The 24,663-nt window shown below is 42.5% G+C and overlaps 2 protein-coding genes across 2 annotated transcripts; both read left to right on the top strand.

Moving 5' to 3' along the window:
* The first annotated feature begins 12,000 nt into the window (after positions 1–12,000).
* LOC120660788 (trimethyltridecatetraene synthase-like) lies at positions 12,001–14,073 on the top strand. The gene is made up of 2 exons (XM_039939423.1): positions 12,001–13,076; positions 13,203–14,073. The coding sequence occupies exons 1-2, from the start codon at positions 12,300–12,302 to the stop codon at positions 13,836–13,838; spliced, it is 1,413 nt and encodes a 470-aa protein (XP_039795357.1). The 5' UTR covers positions 12,001–12,299; the 3' UTR covers positions 13,839–14,073.
* A 761-nt stretch (positions 14,074–14,834) lies between these two features.
* On the top strand, positions 14,835–15,512 carry LOC120662688 (trimethyltridecatetraene synthase-like). Its single transcript, XM_039941783.1, has 2 exons — positions 14,835–14,846; positions 15,036–15,512. Exons 1-2 carry the CDS (start codon positions 14,835–14,837, stop codon positions 15,510–15,512), a joined length of 489 nt encoding a protein of 162 aa, XP_039797717.1.
* Positions 15,513–24,663: the final 9,151 nt, after the last annotated feature.

The following is a 24,663-nucleotide window of genomic DNA, read 5'->3' as shown; positions in this document are numbered from 1 at the left end:
TGCATACACTTTAGGTGTAGCAGTTTATTCTAATAGCAAAAATGAACAGAATCACTGAATAAAATTTCAGTAGTTCAGTAATCGGCGAATTATTACTCAACATTATTTTTGTAATTTGATAATACGATTATTTTGCTAGTAATAGAAGGTGGATGTAGAATACCACGTGAATATATAATTCCAATATTTTTTTATTCCAAATTCAGAGCAACACCTCTCATCCCTTCTGCAAATTCAACTAATTCACCTGACATTATTTCACCAAGATCTATAATATGAACAATCCCATCCCCGACTTGAACTACGCGATCGATATTCTCAATCCCTAGTTTCCTATTATATGTTCAATACATTCGCGGAGAATTTTATTAATTTCGTCGACTCAAAGGGTTGCAATTAGTGTTTTTTGAATCTTTTTTTTTTGGAAACAAGGGGGAAAATAATGCCTAAATTCTAAACGGAAGTAGAAGTTCAAAATCGAATAAATTTTTATTATCTCTTCCATTCTATGGTCCTGAGAATTCCAATATTAGCACGAATCGTACGAAAATGTAACTCGGTATTCAAACAACTATTTAGAGTTTCTAGAGCGCACGCTCTCTCTCTGTGTATGTCTCTCTCTCTCTGTGTATGTCTCTCTCTCTCTCTATATATATATGTGTGTGTGTGTGGGTGGGTGGGGGGGGTGCGCGTGTGTGTGTGGACGCGCGTGTTTTACCTTGGTGCATTTTGTATAAAGAATGCACCCACCCTCTTAGTTGCGACTGCGGCAATTCCAGTTGCTACTGGATTTGAGTCCATTTGCAACCGGTTTGCGTACAGTTGCAACCGGTTCGTGTCCAGTTGCAATCGGGTCGGCCTGAGTTGCAATTGATTCGCGTCCAGTTGCAGACGGATCGTTCTGAGTTGCAACTAGTTCGCGTCTAGTTGCACCTGGTTCGCACCCAGTTGCAATCAGTTCCATCCAGTTGCAATCGATGTAGTCTCGTTGCAACTGCAGGGTGGGTGTATTTTGAAAAGAGAATGCACCTTATTGCATTTTAGCCTCGTTGTATATACTGAACAGATTTTCAGTAATCACACGATTACTTAACACCATTTTACTAAACATGGTTCAATAATTCAGTAACTCGATTCAGTAATTTCTGGTCACTAATTTGATTGCTGGGTGCAGAATGAACACTACTACTAAGGTGTAAAATAGCATTACTGTGAATCGACATCAGTGGACAAGGCATTTTCACCGAAGTGTGAAAGAAAAGCACTAGCCCTCGAGACTTTGACATTTAACTCGAAATTGCACTCCAAAGTATTGACCCTGTAGCAGGTCAAGTCCCCAAAGGAAAGGATTCAGAGCAGATAATTAACATGCTTTGACGCAATCCGCCGAGCAAGTTGCAATTTCTATTGCTAGTCACTAACCGCTAACCGGTCGGTCTGTGTACATGGGCTCCACAAACTTCTCCGGACTCTAGAGATCTGTTTACACTAATGATGTTGCTTACATATACAGAAACTCCAAGGGGAATTGCTGGGACAGCGCAGCGAAACACGTGCCGCTATTGTTTTTATATGACTTCTGGACCACATTTGAAACAGTTGACTGACCATGGACTGACCAAAGATCTGAAAGGCGATTCTTCTTTACATGGTGTTTGCTTTGGCGACAGCGATGGTGGGTTTGCCACTTGATGTAAACAAAGGCTCGCCCTTGAATCCACTCGACAGTCGACACTCTAGGTTCCTGATGTGTCGTAGTTTCTCAAGGACCATACAGAACTGCATGTTTAAAACTGAGTGACGTCAAAGCTTGTGAATTACTCGTTCTGTTCTAAATTGTAAGTCATTCCAATTTTTTTTGGAGGGTCCAAATATTTCAAGTTTGACAAAATTTATAAAATAAATACTAACATTTACAATACCGAATAAGTATATATATTATTTCGTGCTATAAATCTTTATAATTTTTTCTATAATTTGGTCAAATATAAAAATACTTTGACTTTCTAAGAAAGTTGGAACGACTTACACTGAGTACTAATGGTGTTAACATATGAACTTTCCTCGAAATCTACTGGAGTCAAGGCCTCATAGGCAACCAAATGCGAGAACATAAAGATTTTCAATGCTGCACGAGCCTCCATCAATCTCTTGTTTATGAAATTCAAGGATGAAGTTCTCCTGCAACTCCATGGAATGCGAGAAGATCGAATTCCCTTAGTTCAGTCCTGGCTCAATTCTTTGTAAGTTTCCCCCTCCTCCCTTCCTTTTCTCCCTCCTCCTTTCTCCATAAGTTTAACCTCTGTACTGTTAACTAACCGGACATTTCTAACCTTAATATTTGCGCTGTGGAGAACTCCTTAGTTTTCAGTTCAAAAACACACACACACATACTCACCTCTGCAAATACACGCATGCAACTAACTTTAGCTATTTACAAATTAAATCATACTCGGTTAGGAGTTTTTATTAAGTTTTAATTTTATTATTTTTTATTCTGAAATTATATTATGTTTATCAATCGTATTTGGTATGGACTTTTTGAGTTAGTCTACACCATTAGATCTTCATAAATCTAATGGTATAAATTCTTCTCTTTTTTTAGATTAATGTTGGAATTTTTAGACTCTTGGCAAACATGGTGGTTTTTTTAACACTCTCTTATTAATATAATAGATAATATGGACTCTTTGAGTTGGTCTATATAATTAGATCTTCATGAAATCCAACGGTATAAATTTTTCTTTTTTTTATATTAATGTTGAAATTTCTAGACTCGCGCGACGAATATGTGGTGGTTTCTTTTAACACTTGCTTATTAATATAATAGATAGATATTTTTATCAGAGGCCAATCTCAGTTCTCACAACCTCACTGCAAAGTTTTGTTTGGGCAGCTCCAATGCTAGTTCGAATCGTTTTGACAGCACAAGTCGAATAAAAACAACATTCACGGTTCACAGCGTACGCATCAATTGATGGGCCCATCACTCAACGCACAACTCCTGGTTCAGGTCCTGCGCTTGCCCACGAGCCAGCTCTTGGTTCGTCTCGACGTTCTTGCTGGGCATACCGAATTTTTTATTCATCTTAGTTCGACACGTGCGTCTGCATAATTCAATTTCTATTCTAACACACAAACATTGACTGCCACTACGTACTCTGTTCGGTTTTCTTGATCCATGATTCGATTTATCCTCACGCTGGAGCTGCCCTTACACGGTTTCCAAGCTAGATTGACATATCATCTAAGAATTTTTTTTTAGTTAATGTATGAAACATGGTCTATCAAATCAATGTTTCATTTTATGATTTCATAAATGAGAAAATAATTTGTTTGTTCATCTATGTGACCAATGAGAATTGATGAAATGTGTGGAGATGAAACACATACCCCCTCATCAGTTGGAGTTTTACTCAGTTTCACTCCCATCTCTCTCCTTATTATTTTGCCATATCACCATATTAGCTGAGGTGACACCTCATCTAATTGAATGGAACCTCTATAAAACTCTCACTGAAAATGGTCTTATCATAATCTATTATATTATTAAAGGAGTGTTAAAAGAAGCCTCCACGTTCGCGGAGAGGGTCTAGGAATTCCCACGTTAATCTAAAAAAGAGAAAGATTTGCACCATTGGATTTTATGAAGATCCAACGGTCTATATTATTCTAAGAATTCATTTCGTATTAAAAAATTCATATCACACAAAAAATCCACATTGGATTAGAACTCTATCATGCTTCGTATACAGCTAGGATTAAAAAAATAAGAAAATGTCACATCATAAACATGTACTAGGACTCTATCATGCTTGGTTTATGGCAAGAAGTATATTCTTTATTTTTTTAATATTCTCATAAATATATCCATTTCTATCACGTATATTCTCACGTTCATCAAAGCTTTGGCTCAGGTCCAAGACCGACTCTGTCACGTATATATAATAAGAACACTAAAACAATTGGTACAGTTAACTTTGTCTTGCACAGCTTTTTCGAGCCGAAAGAATTTCTCAATCGTTTCTCAATTACATCTCTCAAACAACTGGCCTAGGGATTCCACAACTGAATCACAAGTATTTAGAGAGCATCAATCAGCTAGCTCATCAAGTTTTGAGCCTATATCAATTTGGAGAGCATCAATCAGCTGATAGAACGTCAAGTTTTGAGCAATTGACTCGCACACTAATTGACTTCCACGTTAATCTAAAAAGGAGAGGGATATTACACCAAAGAGTATGTCCATATTAATTTGGTATTTCCTATTAGAATTAGACTTTATTAGTTTTTCTAATGTGAAAAGGACTCGGACTCCATCTTTCCGTAGTCATGTCTCCATTCAGGTTTAAAGAAAAAAAGAAAAGTTGACATCATAAAACATGTCTGATCCATTTCTAATTAGGCGCAAATAAAAGAGGAAACATTAAAAAAGGACATTCCTATTTATTTTGAGCAAATCAAGGTCAGGTCGATCAGTTCTGACCCCTGACAAACGCTGGACATAAATATGCTCACCCTCATCAATAAATAAATGTTTACTCTATAACTATATTCATTACTTTATTATTTCATACGAAATTATATATAACCAAAGTTGTTTCAGCTGCAGCTGGAGCCCTGCCTAACTAGCTATAACTCGATAGCCTACGAATCTACGATACATAACAAATTATTCAAATCAGTCGCTGCAATTGTTCCTCTTTGCTCAGAAAAAATAAGAAGCTCTGAGGCACAATCTAAACTCAGTAACTGAGTTGAACTAAATAGGGAACTTCTCCATTAGGTGCATCGGACATGAAACACACTAATCGATTCTTAATGTATGGAGGAAAAAATTGAAGATGGAGAAATTAGCCGAAATAGCTTGAGAAAATGAAGTCAAAGAAAAGAGTTAGAAACAACAACAAAAATATGCATGGAACTATAAATCAATGAGAGAACAAAAGTCTGAAGTGGACCAATTTATACAGTCAATCAAATGGGCTAAAAATAAATAAGAAATGTACAGTAACCAAAGTGAAAAAATAGCCCTAAGTCGATAGCCTACGAATCTGCGATACATAACAAATTATTCACATCAGTGCCGTTCTTCCTCTTTTCTCAGAAAAAATAGCGAGCTCTGAGGCACAATATAAACTCAGCAACTGAGTTGAACTAAATAGTGAACTCCATTAGGTGCATCAGACGTGAAACAGACTAATCAATTTTAAATGTATGGAGGAAAAAAATTGAAGATGGAAAAATCAGCCGAAATAGCTCGAGAAAATGAAGTCAAAGAAAAGAGTTAGAAACAACAGCAAAGATATGCCCGGAACTATACATCGATGAGAGGACAAAAGTCTGAAGTGGACCAATTTATGCAGATAATTAAATGGGCTAAAAAATAAATAAGAAAAGTACAATAACCAAAGAGAAAAATAACAATAGACTCCGCTGAATAAAATATATAGGGGTGCGCTATTTAACACGCCGCAGCCACTAACCGGAAACGGTGAATCATGACAGAAAACTGTTGAAGGGAAAAAAAATATCATGCTATCATGTGCTCCGTCCGAATAAAGCTATGTGCTAAAGAAATATTGGAGCATAGCAGAAAAATGAAACTATGACAAGTAAACTGTGATTTGTATGGTGGCCAGCATCCACTGCACTAATCGAAAATTGCAAGAGAAGAGAAGAATCTATAATAATTTACTGGATTATCAACTAATGATTTACCATAATAATTTTGTTAGGCTAGCAACAATATGGTACTAGAATGCATTTGCAGGACTTGGCCGGCAATACTGACATACAAAGCTATCCTCAACCAAACTTCCATTGGTTGAGAGAAAACCTGTCTCTAAGATGACCTCCAGCCATTTTTGCCATAGAGCATATTCTCATGGAAGGTAACACAAGTAAGGGTGGTGGATAGCCTCAAAATTTAATCTAGATAATCTAGGTGTCATGCTTAAAAAGGGCCGAGCTCTTATCTTATATAATTTGAGCTCAAAATATAAGGACCATGTTAGATTGTGAAGAGATCAATAGGGCTATACTCTCTTACCACCCACAAGTCCTACTTACCAGTGTGCAGTGTACAAACTAACTTATTATATAGATAGCTACAGTGCGGATCACCGTTGTGTAATGATGGTCACATACTCGAGTTCTAACCCTAAATAATGATATAAGCTAATAAGCATATATATTCCAATGATAAAGAAGATTTAATTGCAGACTTCTTCATCCTCACACATTAGTAAGTCTTGACTGACCTAGGGTAAAATTTAGAGGGAGCACACCTCATTAAGGGCAGCTAAATTTTAGAATTAAGGATTAAACATTGTAAAATTTTATTTATTACCATAACTTTAAATTAAAATTTTTAAAATAATTTAGTAAGTTCATTGTATTGTGGATGCGCAATGGAAAAGAACATTTGCCAAGTTGGGCAAACTGTGTTATGAAAACTTTTTTGGAGGTACGACAACATTGTTAGGGCATAACTGGAGAAACACAACTTAATAGCAACAACTTACATGAAACAACCATATAGCATTATCATAAGTTGATGATAGAGAGCTAAAAAATTTTACAAGTGAGAAAATGATAGATGACAACCATTGTGGAGTGTTGTGCGAGATCTAGAACAAATCAACTTGAAAATCGATATGACATGCACACTCATCCATTGCATGCCACAAGTAGTGTTCAACAAAACATAGTGACATGCAGTCGTGCACTATCAATGACGCATCTTTGATTATCGTGGTATGGCGTGCAAAGAATTTGGGAGCATAATGGCGGGAGATAACTATAACTAAGACAATATGAGAACATGCATCACATGGCTATATCAATGAGTGGTTGGAGGATAATAAAAATAAAGTAAATTATACTTCTAGTGTGGTATATGTATTGAACCAATTAACTAAATATAATTATCCAAGTCTAAGGGTGATTTGTTTATCACGTACGGTAACTAGAACAATTAAGAAAAAAATGTACATCGCAAGTATTTTCTAAAAAAATAATATTTATAGTAAATAAATATATAAATATTTAGTACTTCCAGTGTTTACATAAAAATATTTAATTTTCTCCTAAATTATTATCCAAAAATATACCATAAAATATAATAAAGAGCTTAGAAAAAAAGCTCTGACACACAATCTAAACTCACCAACTGAATCGAACTCCACAGGAAACTTTTCTTTTAGGTGTATCAGACAAGAAACACACTAATCAATTTCAAATGTGTGGAAGAAGAAAATGACAGAGAGTGAAATTGGTAAAAATAGCTAGAGAAAATGAAAGTCAAGAAAAGAGTTAGAGATAACAACAAAGACATGGTTGAAACTATCCATTGTCGATATGACACAACTCTGAAGTGAGCCAATTTCTGTAGTTAGGTGGGCGAAAGACGAAAAATATACATAAACCAAAGTATGAAAAATACAAATAGGTTAGACCGAATAAAAAACTTATATATATATGTATATATATTAATGTAGAATATATGTTATATATAATTTTTCTACGGTAGGTGAAAATAAATAAATATAATATTTTTGAGAACCCCAACCTATTTTTTAATATAACTTTTTATTTAATCTATGCCTGTTTTAATTACTGTAATGAGGAGTGAAATCTAGGTTTGTTCGATGCTATCCATATGCTCTAAAAACTAGACCAACTAGGCTTGACTTTTTGCTTAGTAAAAATCAAATTATTACAAGGCACAAATCAAAGTCCACCATCTAAGTTACAAGTTGTAGGCTTTGAAAATAACACGTACACGTACACATATATAAATGTATCTAATAACTACATAAAAATTAGAAAAAGACAAACATGTATTCAAGGTGACCCTATATTACTATTAATCATCAAACTTAGTATTACGTGGTACAATATGCACCTATACTTATGGTGACCTAATATTCAATTCAATCCTCAAATTTAGATATTGCAAGTTAAAGTATTAAAATATGTCAACATGATATGAAACAAAGCAACTTAAAAATTGATGATTGATATGAATGCCTATACATGGAAACTGCAGGTAGTACTCTATGAGAGCGAACCAAAGATAAATAAAATGCCAAATACATCTCTTCAGTTAATTTAAAAAAATAAAAAATGTTAAAGAAATACTAGCTACCCACGCTATTAGCGCGGGTCACCTTGCTAGTTGATCAATAAAAGAGAGTCTAGACAGGAGAGCAATACCAACCTAGAGTTGACAAGGAATGCCCATGAAGCAATTGATTGAAATAGCAGGATATAGAAGTGAAACTCTCAGTGAAAATATCACTAATGCAATTGATCAATAAAAAAAGGTGTACTTACTTGGATTCTGAAACAACTGGATCGTGTGTTACGGGAAACAAATGTATAGTGGAAAATCTAGGAAATTTAATCTATTATCTTATTATTTGGCAACAAACGGAGCCTCCACGTTCGCTCTCAAAGTCTAAAAATTTCCACGTAATCGGAGAAAATAGAAAAATAAAAATTACCCACCACTGCTATTATAATAAAAATTAGCCTAAAATACCCTTGTATCTAATTAAAAAACACCCACCAATGTCATTATGAAAAATTAAATATAAAATACCATTTAGCTATTTATCAGTTACAAACATATACTATTAATAAAAACTAAATTTAACAACAATCAATCAAAATAAAACAAAAATAAGAATAATTATATGCATAATATTATTAAAGCTCAACAAATCAAATTGTTATTATAGGTAGATCATATTCGAATTGTTTTAACTAACAATAAGACATAGTTTACACTAATGAATAGGATGATATATGGTAAAAAAAGTATAATCTTTAAGTAAGGATACAACGACATGCAAATTTTTGAATTTTCAATACTAGGCGCGCAAATGTGCGGGCTATACGCCTAGTTTTCTTGAAAATTAGACATACTTGTACAAGCAAAATTGACGGCAAAAATACAGGATAAACTAACTTTCTTGAAATTTAGACACACCTGTACAAGCAAACTAGGTGTACAGCCCGCGCATTTGCCCGACAAGGATTGAAAATTTAAAAAATTTGCATATCGTTGTATCCTTACTTAAAGATTATACTATTTTTGTTTACCATACATCACTCTGTTCATTATCGTAAATTATGTCTTATTGTTGGTTAAAACAATTCAAATATGATCTGCCTGTAATAATAATTTGATTTGTTGAGCTTTAATAATATTATATATATAATTATTCTTATTTTTATTTTATTTTGATTGATTGTTGTTAGCTTTAGTTTTTATTAATAGTATATATTTGTAACTGACACATAGCAAATTGGTATTTTATATTTAATTTTTCATAATAATATTGGTGGGTAATTATTAATTAGGCACAAGAGTATTTTAGGCTAATTTTATCATAATGGCATTGGTGGGTGATTTTTAATTAGGCATAGGGGTATTTTTGGCTAATTTTTATCATAATGGCAGTGGTGGGTAATTTTTATTTTTCTATTTTTCTTCGATTAACGTGGGAATTTCTAGACCTTGAGAGCGAACGTGGAGACTTTTGTTGGCCAAATAATATAATAATAGATATTGACGAAAAAAAGGATAAACTGGGCTGCATTTGCAGTTTGCACAGCACGAGAAAGCTAGCTGGGCTCAAGGCCTTCGCTGGGGTTGGGTAATCAATTCCAATCCCTTTCTTTTCGACAGAATCAAATGCAATCCAGTCTAAGCAGTGTACAGGTGGTCCGGAAGCTTGGGCTCGACGACGACCTGGAGCGGGAACTTGCGCGACGTGGACAGCCCGAAGACCTCCTCCATGCTCAGCTCCTCGGTTTAGGGCACCGTGAGGCACGCCACCGTGCAACACGCAAGTTGGCCCGATGATTTCTGGCCAAATTCACCGGCAGGACTCGAGAAAGTTTTTGGGTGCCCATGACTCTTTGACTCTACGGAACTTCACCTGCAAAGCCGATTCTCTTACGAGGAAGTTGCTATGGCGAAGTTGCTACGGCGAAGTTGCTACGGCGATACCACGGCGAAAAATCATAGATTCTGAAACTAAATTCATACGATGCTCTGCTCTCAAAAACAAAAGACAAAAATTTATATGATTGTGGTAAATTTTGGCACACACAAAAAAAGGAAGGATCGAATGAGGTAGGAAATAAAGGGAATAAAAACGAACGACCCGTGAAGACCAAGGGTCCTCAGCATAGAATGATTTCGAGAACTTGTCAGAAGGAGCATTTCATTAAGGAAAAAAGGATGAGTTTTACAACACACCCGATCTCAAGACCAAGTAATTTTTTTAAAAAAGAAAATAGAAAAAATGACATGCAACTAGGGAAAGAGGAAAACTAGCCATCTGGACTAATAAAATGTGATGATTCCTCTATTCCCGTCCTGATCCAGCATCCACCTTCCGCAACCACGTCGAGCACGAGAACTGCAATGGCGTTACGCACTTACGCTAAGATCGTTCCAGGTTCTGGGCTGATAGCTGAATAACGAGGCCTTGGACTGCAGGAAAGGCCAAACGCATCGCTGTAGTGTGGGTTGCCAAAGCCCACTCCGCGTAAAGGGACGTGCCAACAACTATTGGCCGGTCAGTTCCGTCCTCGGTCCGTCAGCCCTTCCAAATGGTCAGTCAGTCAGTCGGTCGGTCCACGAGCCAGATCCTCAGCAGCAGTGGGTGTTTCCCTGTTCTGCCCCAGCAATTCCCCTCGCAACTGGATGTAAGCATCGCTAGAGTGCTAGACAATTCAATGGATCTAGCTAGCTCATGCTGCATCAGCCCACAAACAGAAATTGCAACTTTGTTGCCTGTTGAATTGCAACTTGTAACAGTTTCTTTGTGTAGGTGGGTAGGGGTTCCATCAGAGCGTGTTACCTGCTCCGAATGGGTTTTTTGTGACCAGACCAGACTTTCTACAGTCTTGGTGCCGGTACTTTAAGTGGAATTTCGAGTGAAAACGTCAGGTCCTGAGGGTTAGTTGGTGCATTGTGTCCACACTTCGGCGAAGGTGTCATGTCCTTTGATGCCAATCTGGATTGTTTCCCGGGTGGAGATGGTCTCTAGGAGACCAGATGATGGCACTGCAAAGTGCTAAACTGACCGCATGATTCTACCTGCATGGTTTATCTTCAACACCAATTCCCCCATTCAGTTTTCAGGCCTCAAACCTCACATTCATTTCAGCAATTGCATGAGACAGGCGATAGTGCGCGTCAGTTATCTATCAGGGTTTCGAGGGAGCATCTTGATGTGAGAAGATTATGGGCTGAAATCGGTGCCCTGACCGGTCGGTTTTCATGTGCCATTTCGGTTTGCCAGACCGATTGATCATTGATGCCACACTACGTGGCCGCGAGCGTCCGATAGCCATGTGCTCTACCACTCCTTGCCTGCTCTGCCGAATGCCGATCATGCAGCGGCTGCTGAAAACGACGCGGGTCTGGAGTGCTCCCAATGATGAGCAAATAGAAATCCTTGTCAGCTAGCCAGCCAACACTGATTTTCTCTCATACCAAATCAGTATCAGTTACCAGCCAACGGTACTTTTCTCTAACAATAAATCAGTATCTACCAGCCACAGCCAGCCGAAGAGAGCGACTAGTGTCCAATCCATGTACTAATGTGCCTGTGACTCCTCCCCCTAGACTACTTCAGAATCTGATCGATCTAGTGAGACGGAAACATTTACTGTCAGACTTCAGTGGGTGAAGCCAGCACACTACTGCACAGAACAGACTGCACCGTTTCTGCCGCATGAACAATCTCTCGGATTTTTTACTACCAGGTGTACCGCAAGTCTGCAAAAGCCGGAGTTGAGCACTAGGTTTAGTTTGTCCCCAGCACGTGTTTCCCGGGAGACTAGCGTAGTCGCCGTTCGCTTGTCAAGTTTTCTTTAGCTCAAGTCGTCCCCGAGTTCCCCGTCCTTTCCCACCTAGTGACACTGCAGCTTCCCCAACCCCCCCGCCTATAAGAAGCCCGCGCGCTCCGCCGCTCCGGCACCACATCACCAGCTCAACTCAATCACTCGACCAGCCACTTCAATCCTTCCATTCCATTTCCATCACCACCACAGGCACCAGCGGCTGCCGGCTGCGTCAGCAAGTCAGCAACGTCGCAGCCCCTATAGCTCGTGCGTACGTCCCGATGGAGCTTCCACCATGGGCGGCTTTTCTCGGCGTGGTGCTCGCCACCGTGATGCTTCTCAAGGCCGTCCTCGGCCGCCGCGGGCGCCGCGCGTAAAACCTCCCGCCGGGGCCCAAGCCGTGGCCGATCATCGGCAACCTCGACCTGATGGGCGCGCTCCCGCACCGCTCCATCCACGAGCTGTCAAGGAAGTACGGCCCGCTGATGCAGCTCCGGTTCGGGTCCTTCCCCGTGGTCGTCGGCTCGTCGGTGGACATGGCCAAGTTCTTCCTCAAGACCCACGACGTGATGTTCACGGACCGGCCCAAGACCGCCGCCGGCAAGTACACCACCTACAACAACCGGGACATCACCTGGTCCCCGTACGGCGCCTACTGGCGGCAGGCGCGCAAGATGTGCCTCACCGAGCTCTTCAGCGCCAAGCGTCTCGAGTCGTACGAGTACATCCGCGCCGCCGAGGTCCAAGCGCTGCTGCGCGACCTGCACGCGGCGTCTGGCACCGGCCGCGCCGTCATGCTCAAGGACTACCTGTCCACGGTGAGCCTGAACGTGATCACGCGCATGGTGCTCGGCAAGAAGTACCTGGACAAGGAGGTGGTGGCCGGTGGGTCCTCCGTGACCACGCCGGAGGAGTTCAAGTGGATGCTCGACGAGCTGTTCCTGCTCAACGGCGTGCTCAACATCGGCGACTCCATCCCGTGGCTCGACTGGATGGACCTGCAGGGTTACATCAGGAGGATGAAGAAGATCAGCAAGATGTTCGACCGGTTCCTGGAGCACGTCGTGGAGGAGCACAACCAGCGGCGGCTGCGCGAGGGGAAGAGCTTCGTCGCCAAGGACATGGTCGACGTGCTGCTCCAGATTGCCGACGACCCTACCCTGGAGGTTGAGCTGAACAGAGAAAGCGTCAAGGCTTTCACTCAGGTGAGTTGTGATCTGATTCCGATCCTAATCTTCATGCGTAGGATAATCTCTTAGAATAACTCATATATAAACTGCAGCAATCTGACTTAAATCACAATCACGTGTGGGCATGTGTGGCACGCGCAGGACCTCATCGCCGGCGGCACGGAGAGCTCTGCAGTCACAGTGGAGTGGGCCATCTCGGAGCTCCTGAAGAAGCCCGAGGTCATCGCCAAGGCCACGGAGGAGCTGGACCGCGTCATCGGCCGCAGCCGCTGGGTCACGGAGAAGGACATTCCCCAGCTCCCATACGTGGACGCCATCGTCAAGGAGACCATGCGGCTGCACCCGGTGGCGCCGTTGCTGGTGCCCCGCCTTGCGCGCGAGGACGCCACCGTCGACGGCTACGACATCCCCGCCGGCACGCGCGTGCTCGTCAGCGTGTGGTCCATCGGCCGCGACCCCGCGCTGTGGGACGCCCCGGAGGAGTTCATGCCGGAGCGCTTCCTCGGCAGCAAGCTCGACGTGAAGGGACAAGATTACGAGCTGCTGCCGTTCGGGTCGGGCCGGCGGATGTGCCCCGGGTACAGCCTCGGCCTGAAGGTCATCCAGGTGAGCCTCGCCAACCTGCTGCACGGCTTCACCTGGAGCCTCCCCAACGGCATGACCAAGGAGGAGCTGAGCATGGAGGAGATCTTCGGGCTGTCCACGCCGCGCAAGTTCCCTCTCGAGGCCGTCGTCGAGCCCAAGCTGCCGGCACATCTCTACGCCGCCGAGGCTTGATCGACGATGTGCGCCGTGCGCGTGGTTTGTTCAGTATAGGTGCCGTTAATTTTGCGTGTTGCTGTCCAGTGTCCACTTGCTGCTCCCGCTGTTGTTATAGTCACTCTGTAATGTTTCTCTCCAAGCTTGCGTCGTGTGTGGCTTGTGACTGTAGTGTGGAATAATGTTGTAACTCAGTTATACCCTTACTTTTATATACACGACACAGAAAAATACCCCTAATTATCACAGGTTATATTACTGTATTTTATTGATGAGCATTTTACTGATTTTATAAGCCGAGCTGGTAAACGTTGTGTTTGATCTTAACTATAAATCCGTAGTGTGAGCGGGTTTGGAGATCCAGGAGGTGTTTGTTTTGACTATGGGTGGCCCATCATCTTTTCACTCCTCATGCATGCGTGTAAATTGTTAAGACTAGATAGATTTTTTTTTTGAGGAAGACACAAGAAAGGTGTCTCATATCTGATTCATATCAAGCAAAACTAGTGGTAGTACAATAGAAGAACAATTTGATGCAAGACAATATAAAAAAATAAAATTACACTGAGCTCTCTGGTCGCCTTCTTCATCCGATTGTTCATCGTTCACCGGAGCTTAAAAAATACACTAAAAAAGGCAGTAAGGGAAAGAGACACTTACAAACGTCAACACCACACAAGGCTTTGAAGACCACAAAAACCACTCGCTCGCTGCTTACAACGAGATCTAGCAACCACTGAAAAAATATCGGCTGGAGGAACACAAGCAACATAGGCTTGTAATCCTTCACCACCAAAACAGAGGGTTGAAGAACCGGAACTTGTCACAGAATAGATCGAAAGAAGAGGTCGACGTCGCCAGCGGCGGATGCACACCCCGGGCCACCCGGGCCATGGCCCGGGGTTCGGCCCAATTTTTTTCCATTTTGCAGTAGCTTCTACCTCTAAATTTGGATCAATTGCCGAAGAAGGACTTGGATCAATTGCTGAAGAAGAATAAATATATTACTTCGCGATGACGCTTTTTGTATGTTATCTATCTTTCCGTTTATATTTTCATGTATCTTTTGAACTGTGAGTTTGTGGACGTCTATATTTAAAACTCGGCCCGGGGTTCGACTCAATCCTGGTTCCGCCACTGGACGTCGCCATAACAAAAGACAGCCAACTGTATCTCCTGATTGACACAGCAACTACAAAGATCTGGCAGAACTAGCTTCCAATTGGCCATCGTTGCTGGTGCCCCGCCTTGCGGCTGCACCCGGTGGCGCCGTTGCTGGTGCCCCGCCTTGCGCGCGAGGACGCCACCGTCGACGGCTACGACATCCCCGCCGGCACGCGCGTGCTCGTCAGCGTGTGGTCCATCGGCCGCGACCCCGCGCTGTGGGACGCCCCGGAGGAGTTCATGCCGGAGCGCTTCCTCGGCAGCAAGCTCGACGTGAAGGGACAAGATTACGAGCTGCTGCCTTTCGGGTCGGGCCGGCGGATGTGCCCCGGGTACAGCCTCGGCCTGAAGGTCATCCAGGTGAGCCTCGCCAACCTGCTGCACGGCTTCACCTGGAGCCTCCCCAACGACATGACCAAGGAGGAGCTGAGCGTGGAGGAGATCTTCGGCCTGTCCACGCCGCGCAAGTTCCCTGTCGAGGCCGTCGTCGTGCCCAAGCTGCCAGCACAGCTCTACGCCAAGCCTTGATGCGGTGCTGCGCAGTGTCCACTTGCTGCTTGCGTTTTTATCCATTACTCTACGATGTAATATAACTTATCCAGGTTTGCGTCATGTATTGCCTTGTGACTATAGAAGAATAACTTCCCTATGCAAGTGTCGCTAGAGTAAACAAATACACACAATGATGAGTCACTCTCATGGTACGTAAGCTTGTTTGTCACTGTGTTTGCAACCGTGATAACGCTAGCTGCATCATAGATAAGGCTATATTCTGCCACAGATACCTATCCATGACTGAAAATTATGTTTTACATAACTCTAACATAATTTTGTTGTAGCAAATATTTTTTATGACTGAACCTGAGCTCATCAAAACAATCATAAAGTAGTAAAATTCGTAAGAAAAATCTTTATGAGCTCCTGGAACAAATCCTCTGCAATAACTACAGAGGCATTGTGCCACTACCACTACTACGTGGGCCTCTGATTGCGATTAGGCCCACATGACAATGACCTAGGTCCTCTCCGGCCCATCTAGCACATCAGTCATGACAATGACCCAGGTCCTCTCCAGCTCATCTAGCACATCAGTCAGTCGGTACCGCAAACCAGCAATTTGCAAAGTGTCTGATTGCTTGCCCATTATATTTCATCGGGGCACTCGGTAAAATAAAAACACTCAGCAAAAACGCTAGCTTGCCGAGTGCTGGCAACATAACAAACATCTACACAAAACTTGGCAAATAAAAACACACGGTAACACAACCGTCACGTGACCACCACGTGTGACGGCCGTCAAGCACAACGACGGTCGTTAGAACTTTGCCGAGTGTCCATTAGTGGCACTCAGAGTTTGCCAAGTGTTTTGTGGCGACACTCGGTAAAGTTTTAATTTTCCTGTGTGTTTTGCTGGCACTCAGCAAACAAATAAATTTTTTCCCACTTCTGCCCTCCAAACTTTTTTTGTTCTCTACATACTGTACATGGTACTTCATGTTAAAATTTGGTATATTTCTTGGTCTATTTGCTATATTTAGTTAATTAATTTCATTTAAAGGATTTTTGGCGATAAGTCAAATTTGAACTGCAAGTGATCGAATAATGGAATTAAATGAATGGAAAAAATGATATTCATGTTATTGAGCCCAATTTGAGGCCGTATTCGGGCAATTAAAAGTAAATTTCGAACATCTTGATCATAAAACATGGCCATGAACGTGTGGAGGAATTGTTTTTAAATTCTATAAAAAGCAAATAGAGTCTAAAAATCATGAGATTTGTTAAGTAGAGTCTAAAAATCATGAGATTTGTCAAGATCTCACCATATCATACATGGAGGCTGTTGTAAAAAATTGAGAAGGTTTCGCACAATTTATCATGTACGTTGCTTACATAATAAAGCATCTCCAAAGAAAAATCGTAGAGTTGAGAAGGGTTCGGTACGATTTGGAGTCAAAGTGACAGTCAAGTTGGGATTTGACTTCAAAGCTTTTGTATAGACAATAGATAACATACATTGTTTCCTGTGAAATTTTGGTAATTTTTCGGATCCGTTTGATAATTTTAAGTTTTTAACTGCAACTATAGAATTTTAATTGATATAAATTAAATTTGAGCTATAACTGCATGAAATAATGGAATAATAATGCATTGTTGAGTGAATTTGATAAGGTATTTTAAAAATAAATTCGAACAATTTAGCAAAACACGTTATGAAAAAGAAAGAGATGGAAAAAAATGAAAAAAATACGTCCTTTGCCGACTGTCATATCACGAGCACTCGGCAAAGTAATATTTTGCTGAGTGCCAAACCAGAGGCACTCGGCGAACTCCGTTAATATCACAGCTCTGGTGCACACACACAAACACACGCACACACACGCAAGGGCCTCGCTCCGGCATCCCCGCCGTGCCTCCCTCGCCTCCGCCCTGCTCTCGCTACGCCTCTCTCGCCCCTGCTGCCCCCGCAGCAACTCCCTCACCCCTGCCGCCCCCGCCGCACCTCCCTTGCCTCCACATTCCTGTGCCGCCAGCCCCTGCTGCGCCAACCTCACCCCCGTCGCGCATTCCTCACCTCCACCGTCCCGCGCTGTCGTCCCCCGCCACGCCGCCGGTCATAGTCTCCAGCTCTCTGACAGCCACAACGAGCAGTACCGCGAGCCATAGCCCAACCTCAACGATCCAGCCAACTTGCCGCCGCCTCGCCTGTGACCTACTCGATGAAAAGCCAGAGCCGACTAGAATCGCAAGTCCATACCACACCGACCACAGCTACACCGCCGACCCACAATAAGCACCACCGCAGCCACCTCTGAGGCCCCCTGCTGCCGGCATGAGGCATGGCCAGCCGATGAGCCAACCATAGTGAAACCTTAGGGCCATCATCTGCACCCTTTTCTTTAGCGGGAGCCCACCGTCATTGCCTCGAGCCTCCCTCGCATCCTGACGCAGCCGCGGCCTGGTATGCTGGAGCACCGCGAGTGTCGTGGCCGTGATGCGGCGTCGACCATGCCGAGTGCCCACGCACGCACTTGCATTTGCATTTGCCTTGCCTCAAGACCCACTTTCCATATCATGTAACCTAGTTAGGTGTCTCCCGTTCGGAAGAGATACAGTTGGAAATATGCAGATCTTTGCATATCTATAACCGTTGTTGTTTCGAAGCGTCCATATTTTTTGGACAGCCTGAGTATGTGTAGATAGGGTTAATTTGCTTGGTCTACTCTGATCCGAGACAGAGTTTCAGCATCATTTCCTTGTCAGGATGTGTATTTGGAGAACAATGGGGAGGTGCTTCCAAAATTTTGTCTCGAATAGGAGTAGATCATGGAAACTAACCTCATCCATGCATACTCATGTGGGATTAGGACCTATCTTCACCTATTAGACAGTATAAACATCATGTAGGTGCAATTTCTTTTTATATTGCTCAATGTTATGTTGGAGGATGGATGACTGTGAGTGAATTGTACACGGGATGCTCAAGTTAGAGTTTGTTGACTGATGAATACATTGAGAAGACTGATGCTTTCTTCGACCTAGCATTTGCCAAGGTTAAAGGAGCGCATGCCACTTGGTGTCCCTGTAGTAGTTGTGCAAACATGCATCGACAAAAAAGGTGGTCATGGGTAAACATCTTTGCAAGAATGGATTCACGCCAGACTAAACCCGTTGCATCTACCATGGTGAAGCTGATCGTATGAGAGACGAGATCGTGCGAACGCATCGAGGATTATGATGCTGATGCTGGGGTAGGAGACATGTCAAATGACTATCATGAAGCACACTTCGATGAATGATGTAGGGAGAAGGAGCGGAGGCAACCGCAAAGGCGTATTACCACGCATTGTCTGCAGCACATCAACCCCTTCATGACCATATTGAGGTTTCTCAACTGGATGCCATTGAACGCCTACTGGCCGTAAAGTCCCAGTTTAGCCTGAGTCGAGACGTCTTCGATGTTATGTTGATAATTTGCATTCTGCTTATAAAAGGTCACATTATGCTAAAGAGCATGTATGAGGCACATAAACTCCTTCATGCACTTAAGATGTCATACGAACAGATACATGCTTGTCTGAAGGGATGTATCTTATTTAGGAAAGAACATGCGAAAGCAAAGTACTATGCAAAGTGTGGAACTTCTAGGTTCTTGGAGGTAGACTCTGGTGATGGTCATATAAGATGCAGCTTGCGATCCCCATGAAAATCCAACGGGTTTACATGACCAAGGAATTCGTGAAATAGATGACATGGCACAAAAAGGGAACTCAATATAATGCTGAGAAGCTTGTACATCCATCCGATGCTGAAGCATGGACCCATTTTGATGGGTCATCATGAGAAAGCTCTAAAGGCTCGTAATGTACATGTGGCACTGGCAACAGATGTGTTCAATCCTTACGGAATGGTGGCTGCCCTGTACACTTGTTGGCCCGTGTTCGCTATCACCCTCAATCTCCCCCCTCCCCCCTGGCGGCGTCCTCTTTCAACGACATAACATATTCTTGTAGTTGATAATTCCAGAACACCCGGGGAATAATATGAGTTTGTACATGGGCCTCTGATTGATGATTTGGTATGTGCTTGGGAGGAACAGTTATGGACATATGACTGAGCCACAAAGACAAACTTTAAATGCATGTTTCGTACCACTACTCACTGTATGACTTGCCGACGTATGGGATATTCTAAGGCTAGTGTGTTCATGGGAAGTTCCCATGCCCAGTATGCAAGGCAGCTCTGAAGTTCATTTGGTTGAGGAAGAGTGGCAAGTCTTCTTCGTTCGACAAATATTGATAATTCCTCCCTCTTGAGCATCTCTCAGACGAGACATCAAGAACTTTACGAAAGGTGTCATAGTTAAAAACCCTACACCACAGATGATAATAGGTGTCATGGTTCGTGCTCAGTTAGACTCTCTTGAGATCAATCAACTAGAAGGTGGTTTTTGTGGAATATGGTAAGCAACATGCCTGGACTCAGACGTCGGTCTTGTGGAGGTTCCCCTCTATGGATGACCTTCTTCTTCCACATAACATTGATGTAATGCACACTAAAAATAATCTCGGCGAGGCACTTTGGGGAACAATCATGGATATTCCTGATAAGACAAAGGACAATGTTAAGGCTAGAGTGGACCAAACAACATTATGCAATAGACCAAAGCTAGACATGGCGCCTCCAAGAGGCGGCGAGTCATGAAGAAAGCCTAAGGCCGAATTCATCCTGACGAGGGCCCAAAGGAGGGAAGTACTAGAATGGTTCCAAACATTAATGTCCCCTGATGGGTATGTAGTGAATCTAAGGAGGGGAGTGAACTTATCTACTATGCGAATCACCGGGCTCAAGAGTCATGACTACCACATATGGCTTGAGCGGCTTCTTTCGGTGATGGTTCGAGGCTATGTCCCTTAGCATGTTTGGCTAGTGCTGGCAGATTTAACTAATTCTTCCGCTAGCTTTATGCTAAGGAGTTACCTCGGACCGTGATTGTAGACATGGAAAGAATGGTGCATATGTTGCTCTGTAAGTTGGAGAGATATTTCCACCCTGTCTTTTCAACCCGATGCAACATTTGATTTTGCACCTCCCATATGAGGCACAAATGGTGGGGGGGGGGGTGCAAGGACATTGGTGCTATTCAATTAATAGATGTCAAAAGGTTCTTTGAACTAAATGTAAAAGTAAATTAAAAATTGAAGTTTCCATTGCAGAGGCATACATTCTAGAGGAGGTTGTTGACATTTCTTAACACAATCACTAGGAATAGTTAAGTCCCTAGTAACAATGCCAGAAATGCCAAGGGGGTATGTCTTAATGATTACAGAAAGGATCCGCAAGGACACGGATATACCGTTGTAGCATTTCACCTGAAAGTAGTCAGGGTATCGTTATTTATATTTTCCCAAGAGATGGCGTGGTGTGTAAAGATGTTTATTAGATACAAAAGCATGACAATATGAAATAAGTTGTAGAATACAGATCATACAGGGATAAGTCAAGATAAATGGAATACAAGGGTATTCTGACACACACATGTTAGGCATCTCTCAAGATAAAGAATAAACGAATACACCTAAGGTTAGTGGGAGCATAGGCATACAACATGAGCCCTAGTACGACTATTCATACATAAGCAAGGGTTATGTTAGTCACATGCTTAGAGCTGCAGGTGCCAGGAAATTTGAGATCTTGGGGAGAATGTCCCGCACCGGAGTACATCCAGTCCCGTTACATCTTTGCAGAAACTCCTACAGAATACCCAAACGTCGGGGACTATACTAACCACGAAGCAACTTCGTGGCGGACCAAACGGGGCTGTCACCACACGCGGTCTACCCCAGTCAATCCATGGAGCACCGTCATATCTGAAGGATCCCGCATACCCGGGCACCACGCCTATGTATGAGGTCACTACCCTAGCGCCCCCGGGTCTCCCACCCTTCGGATGGACAATTAAAATGCTAAGGAAAACCCGGAAGCACAACGAACCGACATCGTTACCCAGATCATCTGGTCTAAGCAAGCAACCAAGATAACTTATGAATTGATAGAACATGGAAAGGCAAGCTATCACAATAGCTGAGCAACCATGAACCAACTCTGTATGAAAAGTGTAACGACAGTCGGAATACATAGCCATACCGGAAGCTGAGGAATGCTCAACGATCTCCAAGACGACTGTATTCGCTAAAGAGATGAAGTACTAGCATAGCTCCACTACCCTAAGGAGTACAAGTCAAGATAGTGTGAGGGAGAGAGGCTTCAAGTGTTGTGTGTTTGAATGAGAAGGGGAGGGCTCCTTTTATAGCTCTCGAGGTCGGTTCCCTCCATCTCCCCACAAGGAAACATCTGCAACCAACTTGTAGATGATAGGATCAGATCTCCCGCCAAGATGCACTTGGCACCGCCTTTCACCACTGCCTTCACCTAGGTGACTGCTTGGTGGGTCCTCTGCATTGTTGGGTAGGTTTCCTATTTTTCTATGTTGGTTTGCTTTGACATGTGGGCCTTCTCTTGGATGTGTGACGCAAAATGCGATCTTCTATGGTTTCTGCTGCATCTTCTTTGTGTTTTTGTCTTATTCCGGACTTGTACTCCTAAAATGGTAAAATCTCCAAAACAACTGTGGAGCTAGGTTAGTAATACAAATATGCGAGTAAGAGGTATGATTTTCCTTCTTTTGTGAGTATAGTTGACGGTCGGATTTCGCACTTGACTGTCAACAACACCCCCAAAAGCTAGCCTTTTGCTTGTCCCGAGCAAAGTTTGGCTCATTTTTATGTTGATCAGGAGTTGCTACAATGTTGAATTCCAACTTATACCTTAGGCACAACTGAGTGCAATCATCCTGATTTCGAATAAGTTGACCTTGATCTTACCTCTTACTTTACTTTTGTGGGGCTTATAGCTTCACCTCATCTTTGGCAGTTGAGAGTCAGAACGACATCATAGAGTGCTCATATTTCTTTTTCCTTAGTTCAATTGTCAATCCGGATGTTTTGTAAAGTTTTTCAAATGAAATTTATAAAAGTTCCTTGGATGATCTCTCGGATCGCTCAAGGCTTTTTATTGTGCCTTTCTTCCTCATTCTATTTCTGATGGCTTTGTCTATATATGTATTATGAACCAACTCTCTCCCCTTTTTCTAGGGATACGGGCTATATATTTTTTTGACATGCTTTGTGAGCATGTGGCATACCTTCTTTGAGCATGTATATTTTCTTTCTCTATCTTTTTTTATATATAGCTCATATCTTTTTCTCATAATGATAACTTGGGAGAGAGTGGTCATGGTATGTCATAGAGTTTTATTTTGTGGAGTGCTTGCTCACTTCTAGTGTAGAAGCATAGCATGTGGTGGAAGCTTGTACGTGATCTTGATCATGGGAGTATGAAATGTATCTCACAAGGGGTCACAACAATTTGACAGAGCTCAATGAGATAGCAAGTTGCATATCTGAAATGTTTGCAGTGAAATCAACATATGGTTTTGGATAGGAATTTCATATCTTCGAGGAACTATATTCTATTTTTGTATTTTCAAAATTAAATACTCCGGATATCAAGCATCAGATAGGATAAGATAATAACAACTCTATTTAACCATATCATAGCCCACAACAACTTAGATTCTGATCATGCTTTTGCTACACACAAGTTTCAAGCTTAAAGTTTGAACGATTAGCCAACGAACTCAAAGCTAGGTAGATCACAAAGTTGTAACTAAGCATATGAAGGAAGTTAACATAATAACTATTCATCATCTCAACAAGAAAAACTCACACCATACTTACTACACATATTAAAGTAAGGATATATTTTTGGTATTTTCTAAGTTTTGCAAATTTTTAAATAGTTTTATGATTTTGCAGGGTTTTTGTTTTGTTTTAGGCTTTACAATTTTTTGTTTTGTTTCATGCATAAGATTGAAAGTGGTAAAGATACAAGATACAAGTTACCTCTCGTGGGGGTCTCCCCCAAGGTAGCTTCAGGCTCACTGCTACTGGTCGGGGTTAAAGCCCCTCCAACGGCAGTAGGCCCTCCACTCCTGCTGCTGCTGCTGCCTCTGCTCCATGGCATGGAGTCTTTAGGTGGTGTGACGCTGCCATGCCTGGGATGTGTCGATGTGTCGGTGTAGTGTATCTTGAATGTCACCGACCTACACCTGCATCTCGCCTAGCTCCTGGGTGATGGCGCCGAACCCGCGGGACGAGGCCGTCCGCCTTGCTAGGCTCGGGGCTCCGCGGGAGCTAGAGCTGGTGGACCGGCGGCTTGGAGCATGCCGTGCCCAGTCGTTGGTGCTAGCTCTGTGCCAAGACGAAACACCTGCCACATGCTGATATGAGGACTGAGGCTGCTGAGGCGGTGGTGTCGGCTCTGCTTCCCTTCTGGCCCTGCTTCGTGTCATCCTACCAGGTAAACCAGAAATGCTATGCCTGCGGGTCTCCTCTTGTGGAACAAGAGGGATTGTTAGCGAATGACTTTTATACAAATGGAACCCCGCATTGGGTAGCGGAATATCATTTGCATAGCCCAAGAAAAAGAAAATCAAAGAGTCATTCGAGCCTTTCTTGAGTGTGTGACCTTGGGTCAAATAAACCTCGTCGTTAAACATGCGATCACCTTCAATGAAAGGAATAGCATTCCCCTCTAAGGCACTGACAAGAGAAGCAATACGAGTAATCAAAGAGGTACACTCAATAGGACACGTCATCTTGAAATTTGTAAGCCACTACTTAACCAAAGCCTTTGCATGGGAGATTTTGATTCTGTTGACCATGGCATATAAGATGATCAACTCATTGTTGCACATAGGTCGAACATCATCTCTTGGAAAGAGAGTGATGGCTAACCATTTGTGCATCAAACGAAGAGTTGGATTTTGTATATCGTTGCACCGAGGTGCAAACTTGGCATGGACAACTTGTCCTGAAATATGAACCCAAAATTCATGATGATTAACACCGCGACAAGCTTGTTCAAGGGAAATTGGCCAACGCTTGTTGAAATCGAGGTGGCTAGCAAAAGTTTTCCAAGAAAGAAAATAATCCATCCCGAAAAGTCAAAAGTAAACCCCATTTTCCACCTCCTGAAGAGTGCAAAGGAATTGGATGGTGAGGAGTCGAGAACCATACTCTTCAATGGGCTCAAAGTTGTCCCATCCAATTGCATG

The sequence above is a fragment of the Panicum virgatum genome, chromosome 2N, assembly GCF_016808335.1.
Source record: "Panicum virgatum strain AP13 chromosome 2N, P.virgatum_v5, whole genome shotgun sequence".
NCBI lineage: Eukaryota > Viridiplantae > Streptophyta > Magnoliopsida > Poales > Poaceae > Panicum > Panicum virgatum.
This window is presented reverse-complemented; position numbering and strand designations above follow the sequence as displayed.

Bases quoted from the DNA above. Each gene is read 5' to 3' on its own strand.
- LOC120660788 (XM_039939423.1), top strand. From the start codon at position 12,300: ATGGGCGCGCTCCCGCACCGCTCCATCCACGAGCTGTCAAGGAAGTAC. The intron at 13,077-13,202 runs GTGAGTTGTGAT...TGGCACGCGCAG, and splicing joins GCGTCAAGGCTTTCACTCAG to GACCTCATCGCCGGCGGCAC.